The 15,190-nt window shown below is 45.9% G+C and overlaps 5 protein-coding genes across 5 annotated transcripts; 2 read left to right on the forward strand and 3 right to left on the reverse strand.

Annotated features, from left to right (window-relative positions):
* Positions 1-457: 457 nt before the first annotated feature.
* DFL_005582 (uncharacterized protein) lies at positions 458-2,789 on the forward strand (the record flags this gene model as incomplete). The annotated part of the gene is made up of 2 exons (XM_067634864.1): positions 458-1,666; positions 1,725-2,789. 2 exons carry the CDS (start codon positions 458-460, stop codon positions 2,787-2,789), a joined length of 2,274 nt encoding a protein of 757 aa, XP_067489352.1.
* Positions 2,790-3,358: 569 nt separating this feature from the next.
* On the forward strand, positions 3,359-5,068 carry DFL_005583 (uncharacterized protein; the record flags this gene model as incomplete). Its single annotated transcript, XM_067634865.1, has 6 exons — positions 3,359-3,667; positions 3,803-3,927; positions 4,002-4,326; positions 4,389-4,563; positions 4,652-4,791; positions 5,006-5,068. 6 exons carry the CDS (start codon positions 3,359-3,361, stop codon positions 5,066-5,068), a joined length of 1,137 nt encoding a protein of 378 aa, XP_067489353.1.
* A 1,371-nt stretch (positions 5,069-6,439) lies between these two features.
* Positions 6,440-8,437, reverse strand: DFL_005584 (uncharacterized protein; the record flags this gene model as incomplete). Its single annotated transcript, XM_067634866.1, has 1 exon — positions 6,440-8,437. One exon carries the CDS (start codon positions 8,435-8,437, stop codon positions 6,440-6,442), a length of 1,998 nt encoding a protein of 665 aa, XP_067489354.1.
* A 3,268-nt stretch (positions 8,438-11,705) lies between these two features.
* DFL_005585 (uncharacterized protein) lies at positions 11,706-12,218 on the reverse strand (the record flags this gene model as incomplete). Its single annotated transcript, XM_067634867.1, has 3 exons — positions 11,706-11,749; positions 11,822-11,928; positions 12,013-12,218. 3 exons carry the CDS (start codon positions 12,216-12,218, stop codon positions 11,706-11,708), a joined length of 357 nt encoding a protein of 118 aa, XP_067489355.1.
* A 2,385-nt stretch (positions 12,219-14,603) lies between these two features.
* DFL_005586 (uncharacterized protein) lies at positions 14,604-15,179 on the reverse strand (the record flags this gene model as incomplete). Its single annotated transcript, XM_067634868.1, has 1 exon — positions 14,604-15,179. The coding sequence occupies one exon, from the start codon at positions 15,177-15,179 to the stop codon at positions 14,604-14,606; it is 576 nt and encodes a 191-aa protein (XP_067489356.1).
* Between the last annotated feature and the right edge of the window lie 11 nt (positions 15,180-15,190).

The following is a 15,190-nucleotide window of genomic DNA, read 5'->3' on the forward strand; positions in this document are numbered from 1 at the left end:
ACGACTTTATAGGCGAAGGGCTGTAACCGGTTGAAGCTCTTAGCTCGATTCTTCGAGATCCAGATGCCGATAGCTACCTTACCGTGCTTCTTGATATATAAAAATACATATTGATGATAGGATCAAATAAATGGATCCAGGGGCTGGTTGTAAAGGTCCGTAAATTCAATATATAAGACAAGTTGACTGGAAGGCGAAAGAGGTCAATATCAATAGTGCGTTGTGTGGTATTTTTGGTTGCCGCATGGAAATCTCGTGTAGGTTGCCGCATTGTACGACAAAGCGGCATAAGATTTTCATTGCGACGCCTAACAACAACTGACCGCTTCGGCTTCCACCTCCTTCATCGGACCACCATCTGACCATCGCCACTACTATCACCTTCATCGATATCGATACAAAGCATGGGTCGCGGAGGATCGTTAGAGGGCGATCAACATTAAAATATTAACCAAATATGGAGGAACCTCAGCCACCTGCAGAAACCGTTGAAAATGGCGCGACCAACCCTGAGCTGCCAACGCCAGAAGAAATAGCACCTCAAACAATCCAAGCCATTGGGCAAACGCGTACAGAGGATGAAGTTATGGACCTAACCGGCGATAGTGATGCTCCTCCAATGCCGACTGCCCTAGACCAACCCGAATCGCAGGCGGTTGAAGAGCGACCGCTCGAAACCCAAGAAGTCGAGAACGTTGCGAAAGAGTCTACGGAAGCTTTGGTGGAAAGTGGAAAAGAAACTAAGAAGCGACCGTACCCGGATGATGGCTCTAGCGACAGCGATGACGATAGTGATATGATGGATGATTCAGGGATTACGTTGAATCTTCAAGACGATACCAAGGATGAAAATATTGAAGATGAAGACGGACCCCAAATCATCACTATCGATTCATCCTCAGATGAGGAGTCTATATCTAAGGGCAGGTCGAAGAAACAGAAAGCCCCAGAGCCTTTCAATGACCCAGCCGTAGAACGTCTCGATGCTACGAAATCCAACGGCGCGATCGCGGTGTCAGCTGGTCTAAAGCTGGGGAAATCCGCCAGATCCGCAATAGGGGTCGCAAAGATTACGCGTAGACCCTTGATCGAATCCATCAAAGCAGGCCAGATCCAGGTCGTCGATTATTCAATCCCTGACCTTACTCAAGTTGCATCTGCGGGTGCTCAAGACCTGAAGGGTATTAGTCCGACATTGCTATTTAAGCAACCATCTGGAAATGATGAAATTGAAGTTATCGATCTCTTAAGTGATTCGGGTGACTCCGCAGACGAACTCTCAAACATGAACACCAAGAAACCCGCCCGTCCCGTCGTTAGAGATGACGCAGATGACCAAAGTGATGAAGGCGAAAGCGCTTCTGATGGCGATGACGTTTGTGCTGATGATGATGCCAACGATGAAGATGGCGCTGCATCTGACAACGAATCTGTCGATTCCGTGGACACAGACATTTGGTCACATCAGCAAAAATACTACATGAGGCAGCCAATACCGCCATTGCTCCACGAGGACTACCGAAAGCTCTTCACGCCCGATATATCGGGGTCAGCTGCAACACAGAAAGCTTTAGTAGATATCGAGTCTCAGGAGACGCCTAAGAAACGAAAGATCTGTGATATTTGTATGGAGCCACATCTCACTGAACTATGTGACAAGCTTAAGGTATGTGTTCTTTTAATTCTCCATCTATAGCTTTTTTTTTTTTACTAACGATTACCAGTGTAATGTCTGCGAGACTTCAAACGAGCATTTTAGCTTCAACTGCCCATATAAGTCATCAGCCAACAAAAAGATTTCTGATTTGCCTATCTTTAACGTTCCAGCCGGCCAGAAGGACTTTGAGGTATGGCGCATCATGCCGCCACTATCCAGGAAGCCTATTAAAAAGGCATCGAAGATACCGATGGCATGCTATGAATGTGGTGACGATGATCATTTCGGCGATGACTGTCCTTCCCTTGGGAGAAGCAGATCGGATATTCCAACAACTTCCATATGGAATGCGAAGGCTGCTTCTAAATGGACGACCATGAACATGGACTCTAAGTACATACGAAACGGCAAGGCAAAGGCTGACACTGCTGCTGATGATAGTGAACTCGGGTGGTTTGAAGCCAGGTTGCAAGCCGTGAAAGTTGCCTTTCCCGATTCTAATATCAAGAAGGATTATCTTGAGCAGCATAGATATGGAGCGCCGGCTCGTCCTAGTAGGAACCCCAGACCACATATCCAGATGAATTTGCCTCGTAGTTTACCCGGACAAGATTTCCGGGATGATCGTGGCGGTGCTAGCTTTACTCGATATCAAAAACCACCACCTGGTATGGACCGACTTCCTGCCCGGCCAGGAGGCGATCTTCATCGTCCTGATCACTACCGCCGCGAACGCAGCCGTAGTCCGAGAAGGCCAAGCTTCAGTGACCGCGTTGGTGGCTACGCCCAGGACCGAGGGAACTATAGGGATCGTTCCCAGGATTTCCCGCGTGGGCAAGGACATCAGCCGCCTCACCGTGGAAATCAGGGGTATCACGCTGTCCCGCCTCCACCACCACAACGGCATCAGCACCCACCGCCCCAGAACTACTATGGCCAGCAACCTGGATGGAGCCTACCCGGGTCTATACAGCTTAGTGTGCAAAGTTCCAATCAGCCACCTCTACCACCGGGGCCCCCTCCACCCCCTCTTGAGCCACCTCCACCTCCACCTCCACCCCATCGTAGGAACTCTGGGCGAGGAGGTAGAAGTAGAGGCTTCTTTAGAGGTAAACGAGGAGGTAAACATTAGTTCGCCTGGGATTTTGAATATTCGACCTGCCCTTGCTACATTAATCGTTGCTCTGGATTTATGTTTATCCCGATATGGCGGTGTAACATATCCCATTATTGCGCAGCCTTTCATAAGCATCTTTCTATTTGGGCGCTGACCTCTTGTTTTATGCAAAACAATAGCTCTGTATAACATTTGTGGTTCTCTGGCTTCTAGCACTTTATCGTGTATTATACTATTACCCAGTGCCCCTTTAAACGGCGCCTACAAACTATGAATAATAATAAAATTAGCTCCTAGTCTTCATCGACTGGGTCTTAAACCACTATAACTCCCGACCCAAATAGTTTCGTACTCTCTAAACATCTTGCCTGTACCTGATCTCGTTCCAATTATCAGCGTCGAGGACATTGATGTTATTCCTCGTTGTGTTGAGATAATGTTGGAAACGTGGAGCTCCACTTTGCTAGCGAACAGGCGAGCTCGAAGCTCCAACCGCCTCCAAGCTCTCCCACAATACCTGATAACATACCTCCCCTCCATCGACCACCAGTGCCACCAATTGCTTCCACCCTCACCGGCCCACCATGGTGCTCGACTCCCTCCTCAACCAACCGGTGGTCATCGATAACGGGTCCGGTACGATCAAGGCCGGATTCGCAGGCGAAGATACGCCGAAATGCTACTTCAACTCTTTCGTCGGTCGTCCAAAACACCCACGCGTACTCGCCGGCGCCCTCGAAGGCGACGTATTCATCGGATCTCGCGCGCAGGATCTACGTGGCCTGTTAAAGATCAAGTATCCACTCGAACATGGGATTGTCACGGATTGGGACGATATGGAGCGGATATGGCAGTATGTTTACAGTGATGAGCTGAAGACTTTGTCGGAGGAGGTAGGGGATCTTTAATTGAATTTTTTTATTGTGGATTGTTACGAGAAAAAGTGAAGTGTGGTGGGGGTTCGGAGTTACGGATGTTATGGAGGGAGTATATGGGATGGGAAAAGTGGCTGATTAGAATTGTTTAAGCATCCAGTACTTCTCACGGAGGCACCGCTGAATCCGCGCGCGAACAGAGATATGGCGGCGCAGATATTCTTCGAGACCTTCAATGTTCCTGCACTATTTACCAGTGTACAGGCGGTTCTGTCATTGTAAGGGCACACCTATTTGATCATATACACACGATGGACATCTCAGTGCTAACGACGGAACCTCTTATCGATAGATATGCCTCTGGTCGTACAACCGGTATAGTCCTCGACTCCGGCGACGGAGTTTCCCACGCTGTCCCTGTATACGAAGGTTTTGCGGTTCCTTCTGCTATAAGACGGATAGATGTTGCTGGGAGAGACGTCACAGAACACTTACAAACGCTGTTAAGAAAATCTGGAGCTGTCTTTCATACATCCGCCGAAAAAGAGGTTGTGAGACAGATCAAGGAGAAAGCGAGTTACATTGCTCTGGATCCAAAGAAGGAGGAGAAGGAATGGGCTGGTGGCGGTGTTGGCAAGATTGAGGACTATAAGCTGCCAGACGGGAATATTCTGAAGGTATGATTAGATTCTGTGCGCCGGGCCCGGGACGCTATACTGATATATCTTTTTTTTAAAAGCTTGGGGCTGAACGATTCAGGGCCCCAGAGATACTCTTTGACCCCGAAATCATCGGGCTCGAGTATCAAGGTATCCACCAAATTCTGGTGGATGCGATATCGCGAACGGATATGGATCTAAGGAAAGCTCTATTCGGAAATATCATCCTATCGGGTGGATCGACATTGACGAAAGGTTTGTGCTTTTGCATGCACTTGTTGCTGGCATCTCTCGTATAAAGATATCAAAATAGCAAAAAACTTGGGACTAAAAAATACTATAGGATTTGGCGACCGTCTCCTCGGCGAAATACGCCGTCTCGCAGTCAAAGATATGAAGATTAGAATAACAGCACCACCGGAAAGGAAATACAGCACGTGGATAGGTGGAAGTATCTTGGCTGGGCTGAGTACTTTTAGAAAGGTAATGTATTTTACTTTCCCCTACCTCCTCCTCTTTTTCTTCTTGCATTTTACAGGAAATGCAATCCACATACCATGTTTTTGTGGCGTTTTGTTGTTGCTTGCATCTCGGTTGTGGGGTTTTTGGAAGCGACTCGCAAGACATACCTCCATGCGAGGTTTGATATCAACGAAGCGACAGGTGCAGATATGCTAATTTGGGAATACTTATACAGATGTGGGTTAGTATAGATGATTGGCATGAGAACCCCGAGATCATTCACACGAAGTTTTCGTGATTTCGAAGCAAAAGAAAAGAAAGGCCAATGGGTAATTGAAAAAAACGGTGGGGGAAAGGCTTTCGATATCACAGCCCTAATATTGCATATCTGTTGCGTTGGAAAAAAAGACCCAACCTGCATGCAGCTTTTCAACTCACCCTACACCAACCCAATCGTCTATTTGTCATCACCCGCCGCTGCAGGACAGGGAACTGCTTTCGTTACTTTCTGAAACATATCTGGTCGAATCTACCTTCTTTCTCTGTCTTTTGCGTCCTAAGATATTCGAGGATAGCCCGTGTTTCTTTGAGCTTTCCCTCTCTATCTCGATCTCAGCCGCTTGTCAATATTCATTTTTCTTTTGTCCCGATTTGGTAGAATATACCCTGGTTTGACATATATGCATCCTTCTCTCCTAACGCTTCAGCGACGTATGGTCCGAAATATTATGTATACGTATCGAACTTGTACAACCTCCCTTCCAACTCCTTTCAACTAGCTCGACCAACCTCTTCCTTTTCCCGTCTTCCAGAATATCCAATAAGATAAGGTTATGCGGTTTACCTTTTTTTATAACCATGTTTACCCAAAGACTACTCGGGCGCCTTTTGTAAACGTGTTTAAACGTTGTTCTTAGCTTTGCTGTGCCGTTTGGAGGAGAAGTGGGTTAATGCATTGCGATGTCTGGACCTGGTAAGGATATTAATACATTGCGGGATTATATGTTGCAACCAGGCATAGGCCTTGTCCGGCCGACTACCTGGCTGGTTTGTAGATCAGAAAAGAGAGAGAGATAAAAAAAACTACCAGGGAAATAATATAACCTAGTAAATAGAAATTGATTGGAATTAATTATCCATACTGCATTTCTCGATACATCGATGAAGAGCTTCTGCTAAAAATATAGCAGCCAGCTAACTAGTAGGAGTGGTTGTAGCGAGAGGAAACGTGCCCCGCCGGGTATCTTGCATGGTAAGCAGAAAAAAAACGAGCGCTTGGTGACGAACCATTTGATATCGTAAAACATTAAAAAAGAAAAAGAAGTAAAAAACAGGGACATCCGAGTCTTGGGTACCCTGGATAAATATTTACAGATAGAAAGGTAAGTAGGAAAATATTTGAGAAAGGAAAATATTTGAGAAAGGAAAAAAAAGGTTCCGAACGCCAGATAGACCCTGCCAAAGATGACCTCCTGTTTTTCTTTTTGAGAAGGATATTTCTTTCTTTAGAAAAAAAAAAAAGGCATTATTCAATATCGCCTCAACGAGCGATGTTAGGTTTTTCCTGTATGATCTTGATGTCGTTAATAGATTTGAAATTTCCCTTTTCTTCTTGGTCGTCATATATTTGTGAACAATAAACTCAAGGAAGCGATGCGAATTTGATATTTTATAGTCCAGCGCCTCTAACTGTCATCCCCACGACTCCATCACTTTCTGGTCGATGCGTAAATGGTAATCGCGGAGCTGATGATGCTGCTTCCTGCGATGCCAAGATCGGATTATATATCGGCCCGGAAACCATGCTGACAACATCATAGTCATCTTCTTCGGGCACAGCGCGGACATTTGATCGATTGCGCTGTAATTGTGTTATACTCGGAAAGTTTTGACGCGAGGCTGCGCTTACATTTCGAGAAAGAGGTGAAGGTGGTTCGATTGAGAGAGATGGGGTTATGGAAAGTCTTCGTTCTGGGACTGGGGGGATTGTTAATATGGGGGTTTGGGATGGTGGGGGGTGAGGTGTGACATTGAGGGATCTAGACGGAGATTCGTCGTGGTATGGGTGGAGACTTGGGGTGGATTCTGTTTGGCTGTCGTATTGGAGATTTATGGGAGACCCTAATATCAATGACGGGATCTGGGGTCTTGCTTGTTGCCCTGGAGGTGGGGGTGGGGTTGGAAGAGTAGCATATCCCGATTCTTTGAACTGCGGGAGGAATCCATCGTGGTGACCGATTTCCGCATCAAAGTCGGCCTCGTATTCCTTTTCGATGCCGCGTGGGCTACCCTTCAGGAGTTTGCGGCGGCGATAGAAACAGCAAGCTGCGACGATAATAATGAGAAGTCCAACGACGCCACCCACGACTCCTCCCACAATGGCGCCGATGTTATTGCCACTGGATTTCACCAGCATGGGGTCTGATGTTTTTGGTTCGTCTTCATTTGAACTATCGGCTTTTTTGTCTGGATTGTCTATACTGCTGGCCTGCGGGTCACCTGGTTGAGTCTCCGTAGGGGGATTCGTTATAATTTCGGAGAAAGGTTTGAATCGTGCAGGGCCGGAACCAGTATCCTGAGCAAAGACTATGTTTTGTATGGTTGGGAGAGCGGCAGCATAGACAAATTGAAGAAATGGAGTTCCGAGTATCAGCGTGTCATCTCGCCTCGGGGTTTTTGAACCAGCATGAACAAGATTATTCCACGATATGTTGAAAGTAACCCCGGCTATTTTGATATCTACACTGGAGCCGGCTTCAAACCCACTTTTGACAGCAGCACTAATATCCTCCGGGACAACATTGTAGGGGGCCAACGGGTCCAGCCGAATATTCTTGGTAAATATGTTGCCTGCAGAGCTAGTGAAACCGTTGGTAATTGGTCGAATCTCGCCAACGTAGCTACTCGCAAGGTCTACCACGCTGTCCGTGTCGTTTGTCCCGATTGCACTAGCTTGAGAATCGATTCCTCCAAATGAGAAGAACGATCCAGGTTGCAGATGGATCCCCCAACCCGACTGTCCGCAAGCTAAAGAAAGTCTTTCGATGAAGTCTCCGTTATTCTTTAGTCCGATAATCCCATAAACTCCTCCCCCTCCCCACCGGGATTGCGGCAAGCGAATGTCGCTGGAATCCATGCCGATGACAACCCTAGTGGGATATTTTTTGAAAACTATGCTGTTGTCTCCTTGACCTATCCTTGCCTCTGTAGGTAGAGTGATATATTCGAACTCGAACCCGCCCTCACCAGTATTGACTGTGTGTTCTTCATCGTCGGTACCCAGTTCGTTTATGGAACCTGTATAAAAGCACGATTCGGGATCTACTTGAAGAACATCATTGCAGAATTTTGTTGAGAAAATATACGTCCCTTCTTCTTCGAAAGAAACGGCAAAGTTGTAGGCTGTACCATCGATAGTCACGGGAATATATGGCCCTTCAGTTGCTAAACCGATAAGCTGAACAGGGCTGTTGCAGGTGTCCGATGCTGAAGTTGCTATTGAGGTTTGAGCTGGTGAAGCTTCTCGGGTCTCAGTTGCTTCCTCAAGATTCATCCCAGTTCCAGAACCTTCGCCATTTGTATTCTTCCCAGGAAATTGACCGTATACGGATGGTATTAGGAGCAATCCTGTGCTCAATATTGTTGAAAATATTTTCCGGCGATACATCGTCGGTTTTTCAGCTGAAGATGTTGGATTACAAAGGGTGTTATGGAAGAAGTGTTGTTGGCCCTGGCCTCCTTTCAAACGTCGTCTGATGCAAGCCAAGGAGACCCGCCCGTTATAAAATACCTCCCCGAAAAGGGCTGAGGGATTTCCTAAAGAGGGCCAAAGATACCCTTGTGAGTGCGACGGTCCTATCTACTTGATGACCTTTTTTTTTTTTCTCTGTGATTTTTCTATTGTCGAGGTTGATGGTCGAGGTTGATGGTTATGATATGGAAGTCATCGAGATATCGGCTGAGAAAATTTGTTAGTTTGTCGGGTCCAACAAAGTTGGTAGGGTGAGAATAACTATGGGCGAACTGCCGATAAGAGGATCATCGAGCCAAGAGGAAGGTAGGTTTGCTGGGATATAGTGCCGTGAAAGGAACATGCAATCACTCGAGGCACAGGCGCATATCGAGGAATTCAAGCCTGGAATGACCGACTGGGCGAGGGAAAATTTCAAATTTTCGATGGGATGAAGTTTTAGAGAGCAGTTTGTGACACAAGGGACAACGATGCCGAAACAAATCCTGCGACCACTATTTTTATGAGGGCCGTCAATCGAGTCAATGTGGGTGGCTCTTGAGATTTGTACTTGGGTTTCTGACACACTACCAGGAGTCGTCGCTGGCGAATTAGAAGGCTTTCCCCCATGTAGCTCCGCCGACGCCTTCTGTTTTGCCCCAGTTCGGCTAAAGCAGCTTGACGGGAACATCTAAATTTACTCACCTGCAGAGAAGGTTGCTGGTGTTCTTCGATGGTTCAGTTCATGATCCAGGTACCTGTCAAATACCTTTGTGCCGTCAAGTACCAAAGAAGGAAAACGTTTGCGGTGGCGCGAGCGGAGTCTGCGTAACGCTACCTGAAATGGTACTTTGGAGATTGTAACTCCTAGTAGAACTTGTACGACTCGTCATCGAAATCTTGTATTAGGGCAAAATTCGCAGGAGGCGGGAAAAGCCATGTAAATGTCTTCTCTGATTGAAACATTGGCTATTTCGTTGAAGTCTGCAATATCCCGTTTCAAAGTCAAGGTTCTTGGGTGTAAGCTTGCCAGCTCGATGTAGTAGTGCTCACGGTATGCTTGGGTGATATCGGCCTAGGGAATAACTGCTCTTGGGTAAGTGGGACCCGCTCTCGCAATTGTTACAACAATCGCAAGTCTTGCAAACGAGAGTTTTGTTTGTTGGAGCATGTAAGTGGGCACAGCCTCCAGGTTTTCCACCGTTACACCTGCTCGAAAGGTTGTATGGATGTTATGCACGGTCGAAGACCCTCAGGACCTTGATAAGAGGCCACAGGGCGATCTCTTTCCCTGTATCCGGAAACTTGCCCACATCCTTCCGTTGCTTCGCAGTAAGCCGCAGGGCCGGTTAGGGCATTTTATGATCAATAATCGAAAGACCCTAGGGCGGTGGTGCATACAGGCCGACCAGTATCCGGCCATTGTATATTGGTCCGGGTGGGGTCTCTTCCGTTGGTCAGACCTTGTGAAACCACTTGCTTCGCGGTATGTAGTGGCCCACACTCTCCCCTCGCACCTGTCGGTTGCCCAGAAAGTAGCCGAAGGTGGGCTTGCATGCTCGTGTATAAGCCTGCTGACAAAACTTGTGCTACAAGTAAATCGGCCTTGTCTAAGCCCTCAAGGGTGCCCCATCGAGGAATAAATTTTTTCGATATAGATATTCCGAACCATGATTGTGATGATGATGATATTAAGCATTAGTCCCGTCGATACGGGTCTCGTGGAGTTCCTTTGGTCTAGTGTTCCAGCTTTGCAGCAGCTTCGGCGGTTTCGCTGCCTAAGTTCAAGGCGACTCCTGCGGAGCCCACTGCTCGTTTACATGTACAGACCAGGATTATGAGCCTGCCCGTCTGATATAACGATCCACACTAGCCTATTTCATTCCCATTTGTCAATTCCACACAACACAAACTGGCGGGGCGACCCGTTCTGAAAGGCTTTGTATCGCTTTCCCTAGGATATCCCACGTAAAATGTTTGGATGCTTGACGGAGTGGACGGCATCAGAGTGAAGGAATAGAAAGGACTTTGAAAGATATTCTATCTTTAGCATAGCCGATCTGGAGACGTTCCTTTTGTGGTCACAAGCTTTTTGTGTACCGGGGAAGGCTACCCCTTGTAACTATGGTCTTTTCGAGATCTCAAGATCTAGAGATTGAAGCTAGATTCTACAACATGTGAAAGTTCGAAATATATGAGCTCGTGGTACAGAGAGACTGCCTCATCGGTTAGCCTTCTACCGCTTAACGAAATCGTGAGCTCCCCTTACCGTTATTTTAAGATATCTTGATAAACGCTGTATACATATACTATACACAGGCCAACGGAAGGTTGCAGACAGGACGGGATTTGGGTACCACGAAGCCTTCGCGGTGTGCAATATGTGGTAATTTGACGGAAACAACACAAAATGAACAAATGGGAACTTCAGAATTTATTTTTGGAAACGATACTCAAGGCGCTCTACAAGTCTTAACACTATCGAAGACATCTGCCTGATATATGAATAATAAAGCACCTATTATTGGAAAGTATCAGTATATATCGGAGAATACACCCGTATCGAGTACCAAGGCCACGGATACATCGAGACCAGCTCGATCAAGCGGCATTTTACATACGTGGAAGCCTGCATGCCTGTCGGTCCCTAAACGAATGGAACCTAGGTTTCTAAAGAAAGCATAGGCGGCCTACGATCTTAATATAAATATAATTTTAGTTCATAGAATATTATCTAAATTTATCGATGGAATATGTTGATGAAAGATCTAGAACCCCGAAAGTGGAACAAGACAAAGCGGTAGGTTGCATGCATAGCTATATAGAAAGTTTTTTTGTACGAAGGTAACGCCTGAATCGATATCGATAGTCTTCCCTTAGGAGGCCCGTGGTCCGCTATCCCAAAATACAACCTGAATTTAAACTGTATCGATCAAGAGATATAGATACGGAACTAAAAAAGGGAGGTAAAAAAAAAATAAAAAAATTTTGATCGATAGGGCACGGGAATGTGTACTCGAGTGGTGAAGATTCACACCCTTCATAAATCCGATTAAACTTGTAAAACGAATGACTAAATCTAAAAAGCAACTATTGAATACATTCTAAGGTACAACTGCGACCCAATTGATATCATATCCAAAGCAAAACTAGCGTGTCCCATGTGTTCTCGTCGCACCGTGACCATAAGACCCAGTTTATGAAATTAGTCCCAAGTCAAAATACCATTCCTATTGCTCAAAAAGTTGTCTAATTTCCACGATAAAATACAAAGTTAGCCACATTCCAAAGTAGCATATTTCGAATCCGACAATAACTTACTAAGATTGATAGAAGCCGCCTGATAACGATTAATCCGCGGACACGAGCACTTAAACAGCCCCACCGTGGTCAACGAACAATCCCTACAAACACTGGCATATCCCGAACTACACAGGAAAGTAAATAATTATTACACCCCTAAACCTCCCCCCATATGCTCTAAATATTGAACGAATGGAATTTATACGTACGAACGCCTAACAAGAAGACCATTGGCATTTCCAATCTCTGCATTAAGGTCCCTTGCTGTGGGAATATAGGTGCCGGCTGAATTCTTGCAGAGGGCATTGATCCAAGTGCCGCCGAGGAAGACTTGTGCGCAGCTGCTGGCGAAGCCACCGGCTTGAACTATGGTTGGAACGCCGACGGCGAGGATGGCGATGGAAGAAAGCTTCATGTCTATAGGCAAGGGATCCTTGTTGGGAGAATTGGGAGGTACGTTATGTATACTTAGGATATGAGGGAGAAGAAGTTTAGTTGCAGGAACCAGTGTAGTGGAAGCTCCGGATTTAAAGACTATTGACTGCTGTCTATAGCCCAGGCTCGAGAAGATGAAATCTGGATAGCTATAGAATGTACTAAGGAAAGGTATTTATACTTCGAAAGCCAGGCCTCAGGACCCGAAGGACATCGGTATACTGTCCCGTCAGCAGCCCATGAGTACACGCGTTAGGGATGTATCTGGGGTCCCCTCAACATCCGTCGTCTCGAGTTTCGAAATGAAGTACGAACATGGAAAAACTATCGTATCTAGCCTCGAGCTGCAAGTCGTATCCAGGATGAAACATCGATCCTTCGGAAAACCCCCGCAGTTTGCTCTAATATCTTAGTTATATATACATACCAGGTCACGTATATACCATACCACCTACATTCGCACATCGATGTATTTCGTATTTTTTTGAAAGTTTAGCCTAAGCTTAAGAGCCGTACGTATAAACAGCCTTAGATAAGCCGGCTCAGATGTGTGTAAGGCTGCAGCTAGTTGGACACCGCCCACAACATTATATTAACTTGCCGCGGCCGCGTTTCGTTTCCGCAAACATAAGCCGTTAGAACATTCAGATTTCTTCTAAGATCGTAAGTTTTTTATGGTTAGAAGTGGTGATACTAACGGTCGAACGGAGATTATCTCGTTTAAAATGGTAGATACTAGTATACCCATGTTGTCCTTCGAAGGCCTGTGGTTTACCCATGTAAATTAATCAATGACATGTCAAAAGCGCGACCTGGGAAGGGACTACAATGTTAACGTTTGGGGGTGGCTAGCCGGCTGCCGGATGAACCTGAATTTGTTCGATTGGGAGCATCTAGCTTAAGATCGTAGCTGCAATTCAAATATGTGTGATATGTTGATCAAAAATACGATACTAGTTTTTCTCTACGTCTGTGCGGCAGAGCTAGAGCGGGATTATCATCATCTCGTATCCGGATACCCCCTGCATAAGTATCTATTGGTGGTGATCGAGGGGTATTAATTGGAAGGACGTTCTATATATCGCTCCGTGGATGTATTGTTCATAATGAGAAGGTAGGGGTGTTACAATAGAGTCAGGATTAAGACTACCACGTTGTATTTCAAGGTTATGACGCAGTCCAACCTTGAACTAGACGCTATAGTAAGCTAGCTATTAATACTGGGGGGGAAGGGGTGTATTTTGGAAACGCGGAGCTCCGTGGGGGGGTACTGTACTGTACTGCTATGTAGCCCTATTCCATTTTCTCTGAACTTCGAGAACGCTAATATAATCACGACGCAAATTGTTATTATTTATGTTCTAAAAAAGAAAGGGGTTTATAAATTTATTCAATCTAGAGAGGGGAGGAGACCAATCTAGAGTACATTGATGTATCTCAGTCCCTACTTATAAGATATCCAAATTACATTCACTCCCCCGAATACCCTACCGGAAAAGATCGCAGAGGCGATATAAAAGTTAACAATCTCCATAAACAAGGATCGGAACTTAAAACTATTCCGTTTAACCGTTTCGTTACCGCAAAACAAAACTCCGCGCCCCCGCCCTCCCACCAGATCTCCCGTAGCTCCCCGTCCAATCAATAGCCAATATGGTAAAAGATACTTACCAAGTAAGAGGTATTGATATTCACCGGCTATATTCCTGTGCCGCGCTTGCGCGTTGCCATGGATCAAAAATGACACACACGGAATTCCGAGATGTTAACGAGTTTATACGTTTACGATGGTACCTGAAGGTCCGATTTAGCCGCCATGCAGCAAATCAATGGGAAAGCTATGACCATGTGGAAGTATCGTAATCCTGATATACGATAACCTTGATGTCATTTTGTTCAACAAACTGGTGATTGAAAGGCCGTTCGGATTTTTCCTTGACTTGATCAAAGCTTTTGCGGCTTTGAAATTGATGTCACATCTCATGCAAATGCATGTATGTGCATGGCAGTGCCATCGGACGAGGCCGAAGTGGATTTGTCAGAGGTATAGCTATAGAGGGTATTGTATATTTCTGGTATAGAGCCATTGGCTCCTGTCCCTATACCCCCGAATCGGAACGGTGATAAAAAGTAATTTCATTTCATTTCTTTCATTAAGTTAATGCTTTTTTAAAACTATATATACTATGTATACCAACCCGGTACCACGTATCTTTAAATGCTCAGAACAAGGACTATTAATGCGGCATCCATCTACAGAACCCTCCCAGAAATGCTAAGAGGTTGCCCTCAAAACTAATGAACCACACCTCCTCCCGTAGAGCCGCCTCTTTATCTTCTAAAAAACAAAAACCGCTTTATAACCTCACTTATACAACTCAACCATATCCCCTGGCCACTCCCCCTTCTTCCTCCTAACCCAATACCCCTCCTTCCCACTCTTCATCCCCCAAACCTCCTCATCCGCCGTCTCCCGTACCTTCACAAACCACTTTGGTATATGCGTCTTCCCTTCCTCATCCATCACCCTTCTCCTCCCTCTCTGCTTCTCCTCCAACTCCAACTTCACATTCTCCGCCTCATCCAACTTCCCTTCCTCACAAAGCCTCTGATCAGGTCTAAGTCTCGTATCCGTCCCCGCCATCTTCCCTTCTTCAATAGAAGTAATCTCATTAAGTTGCGCCGCAAACGTCGTAAATCCATATTTCTTTCCTGCATCGGGGACTAAATCTCCTACTTGCCATAATTGCTTCACCATACTCTCGGCTTCGTCGAAGATGACGAGTGAACCGGTCCACTTCCCGTGTAAACTATACTTTCCAACTTTTCCATCCTTATCGAATACTTGAACACTAACGTCTTCGCTTCTTCCCGAGAACATTCCTTTGACTTTGAAGGTAACCTGCGCGCGTTCTCCAGTGTTTTCGTGGTAGATGGTCATAGTGCCAACGG

Source organism: Arthrobotrys flagrans (assembly GCF_004000055.1).
Source record: "Arthrobotrys flagrans strain CBS H-5679 chromosome Unknown unitig_9, whole genome shotgun sequence".
NCBI classification, from domain to species: domain Eukaryota; kingdom Fungi; phylum Ascomycota; class Orbiliomycetes; order Orbiliales; family Orbiliaceae; genus Arthrobotrys; species Arthrobotrys flagrans.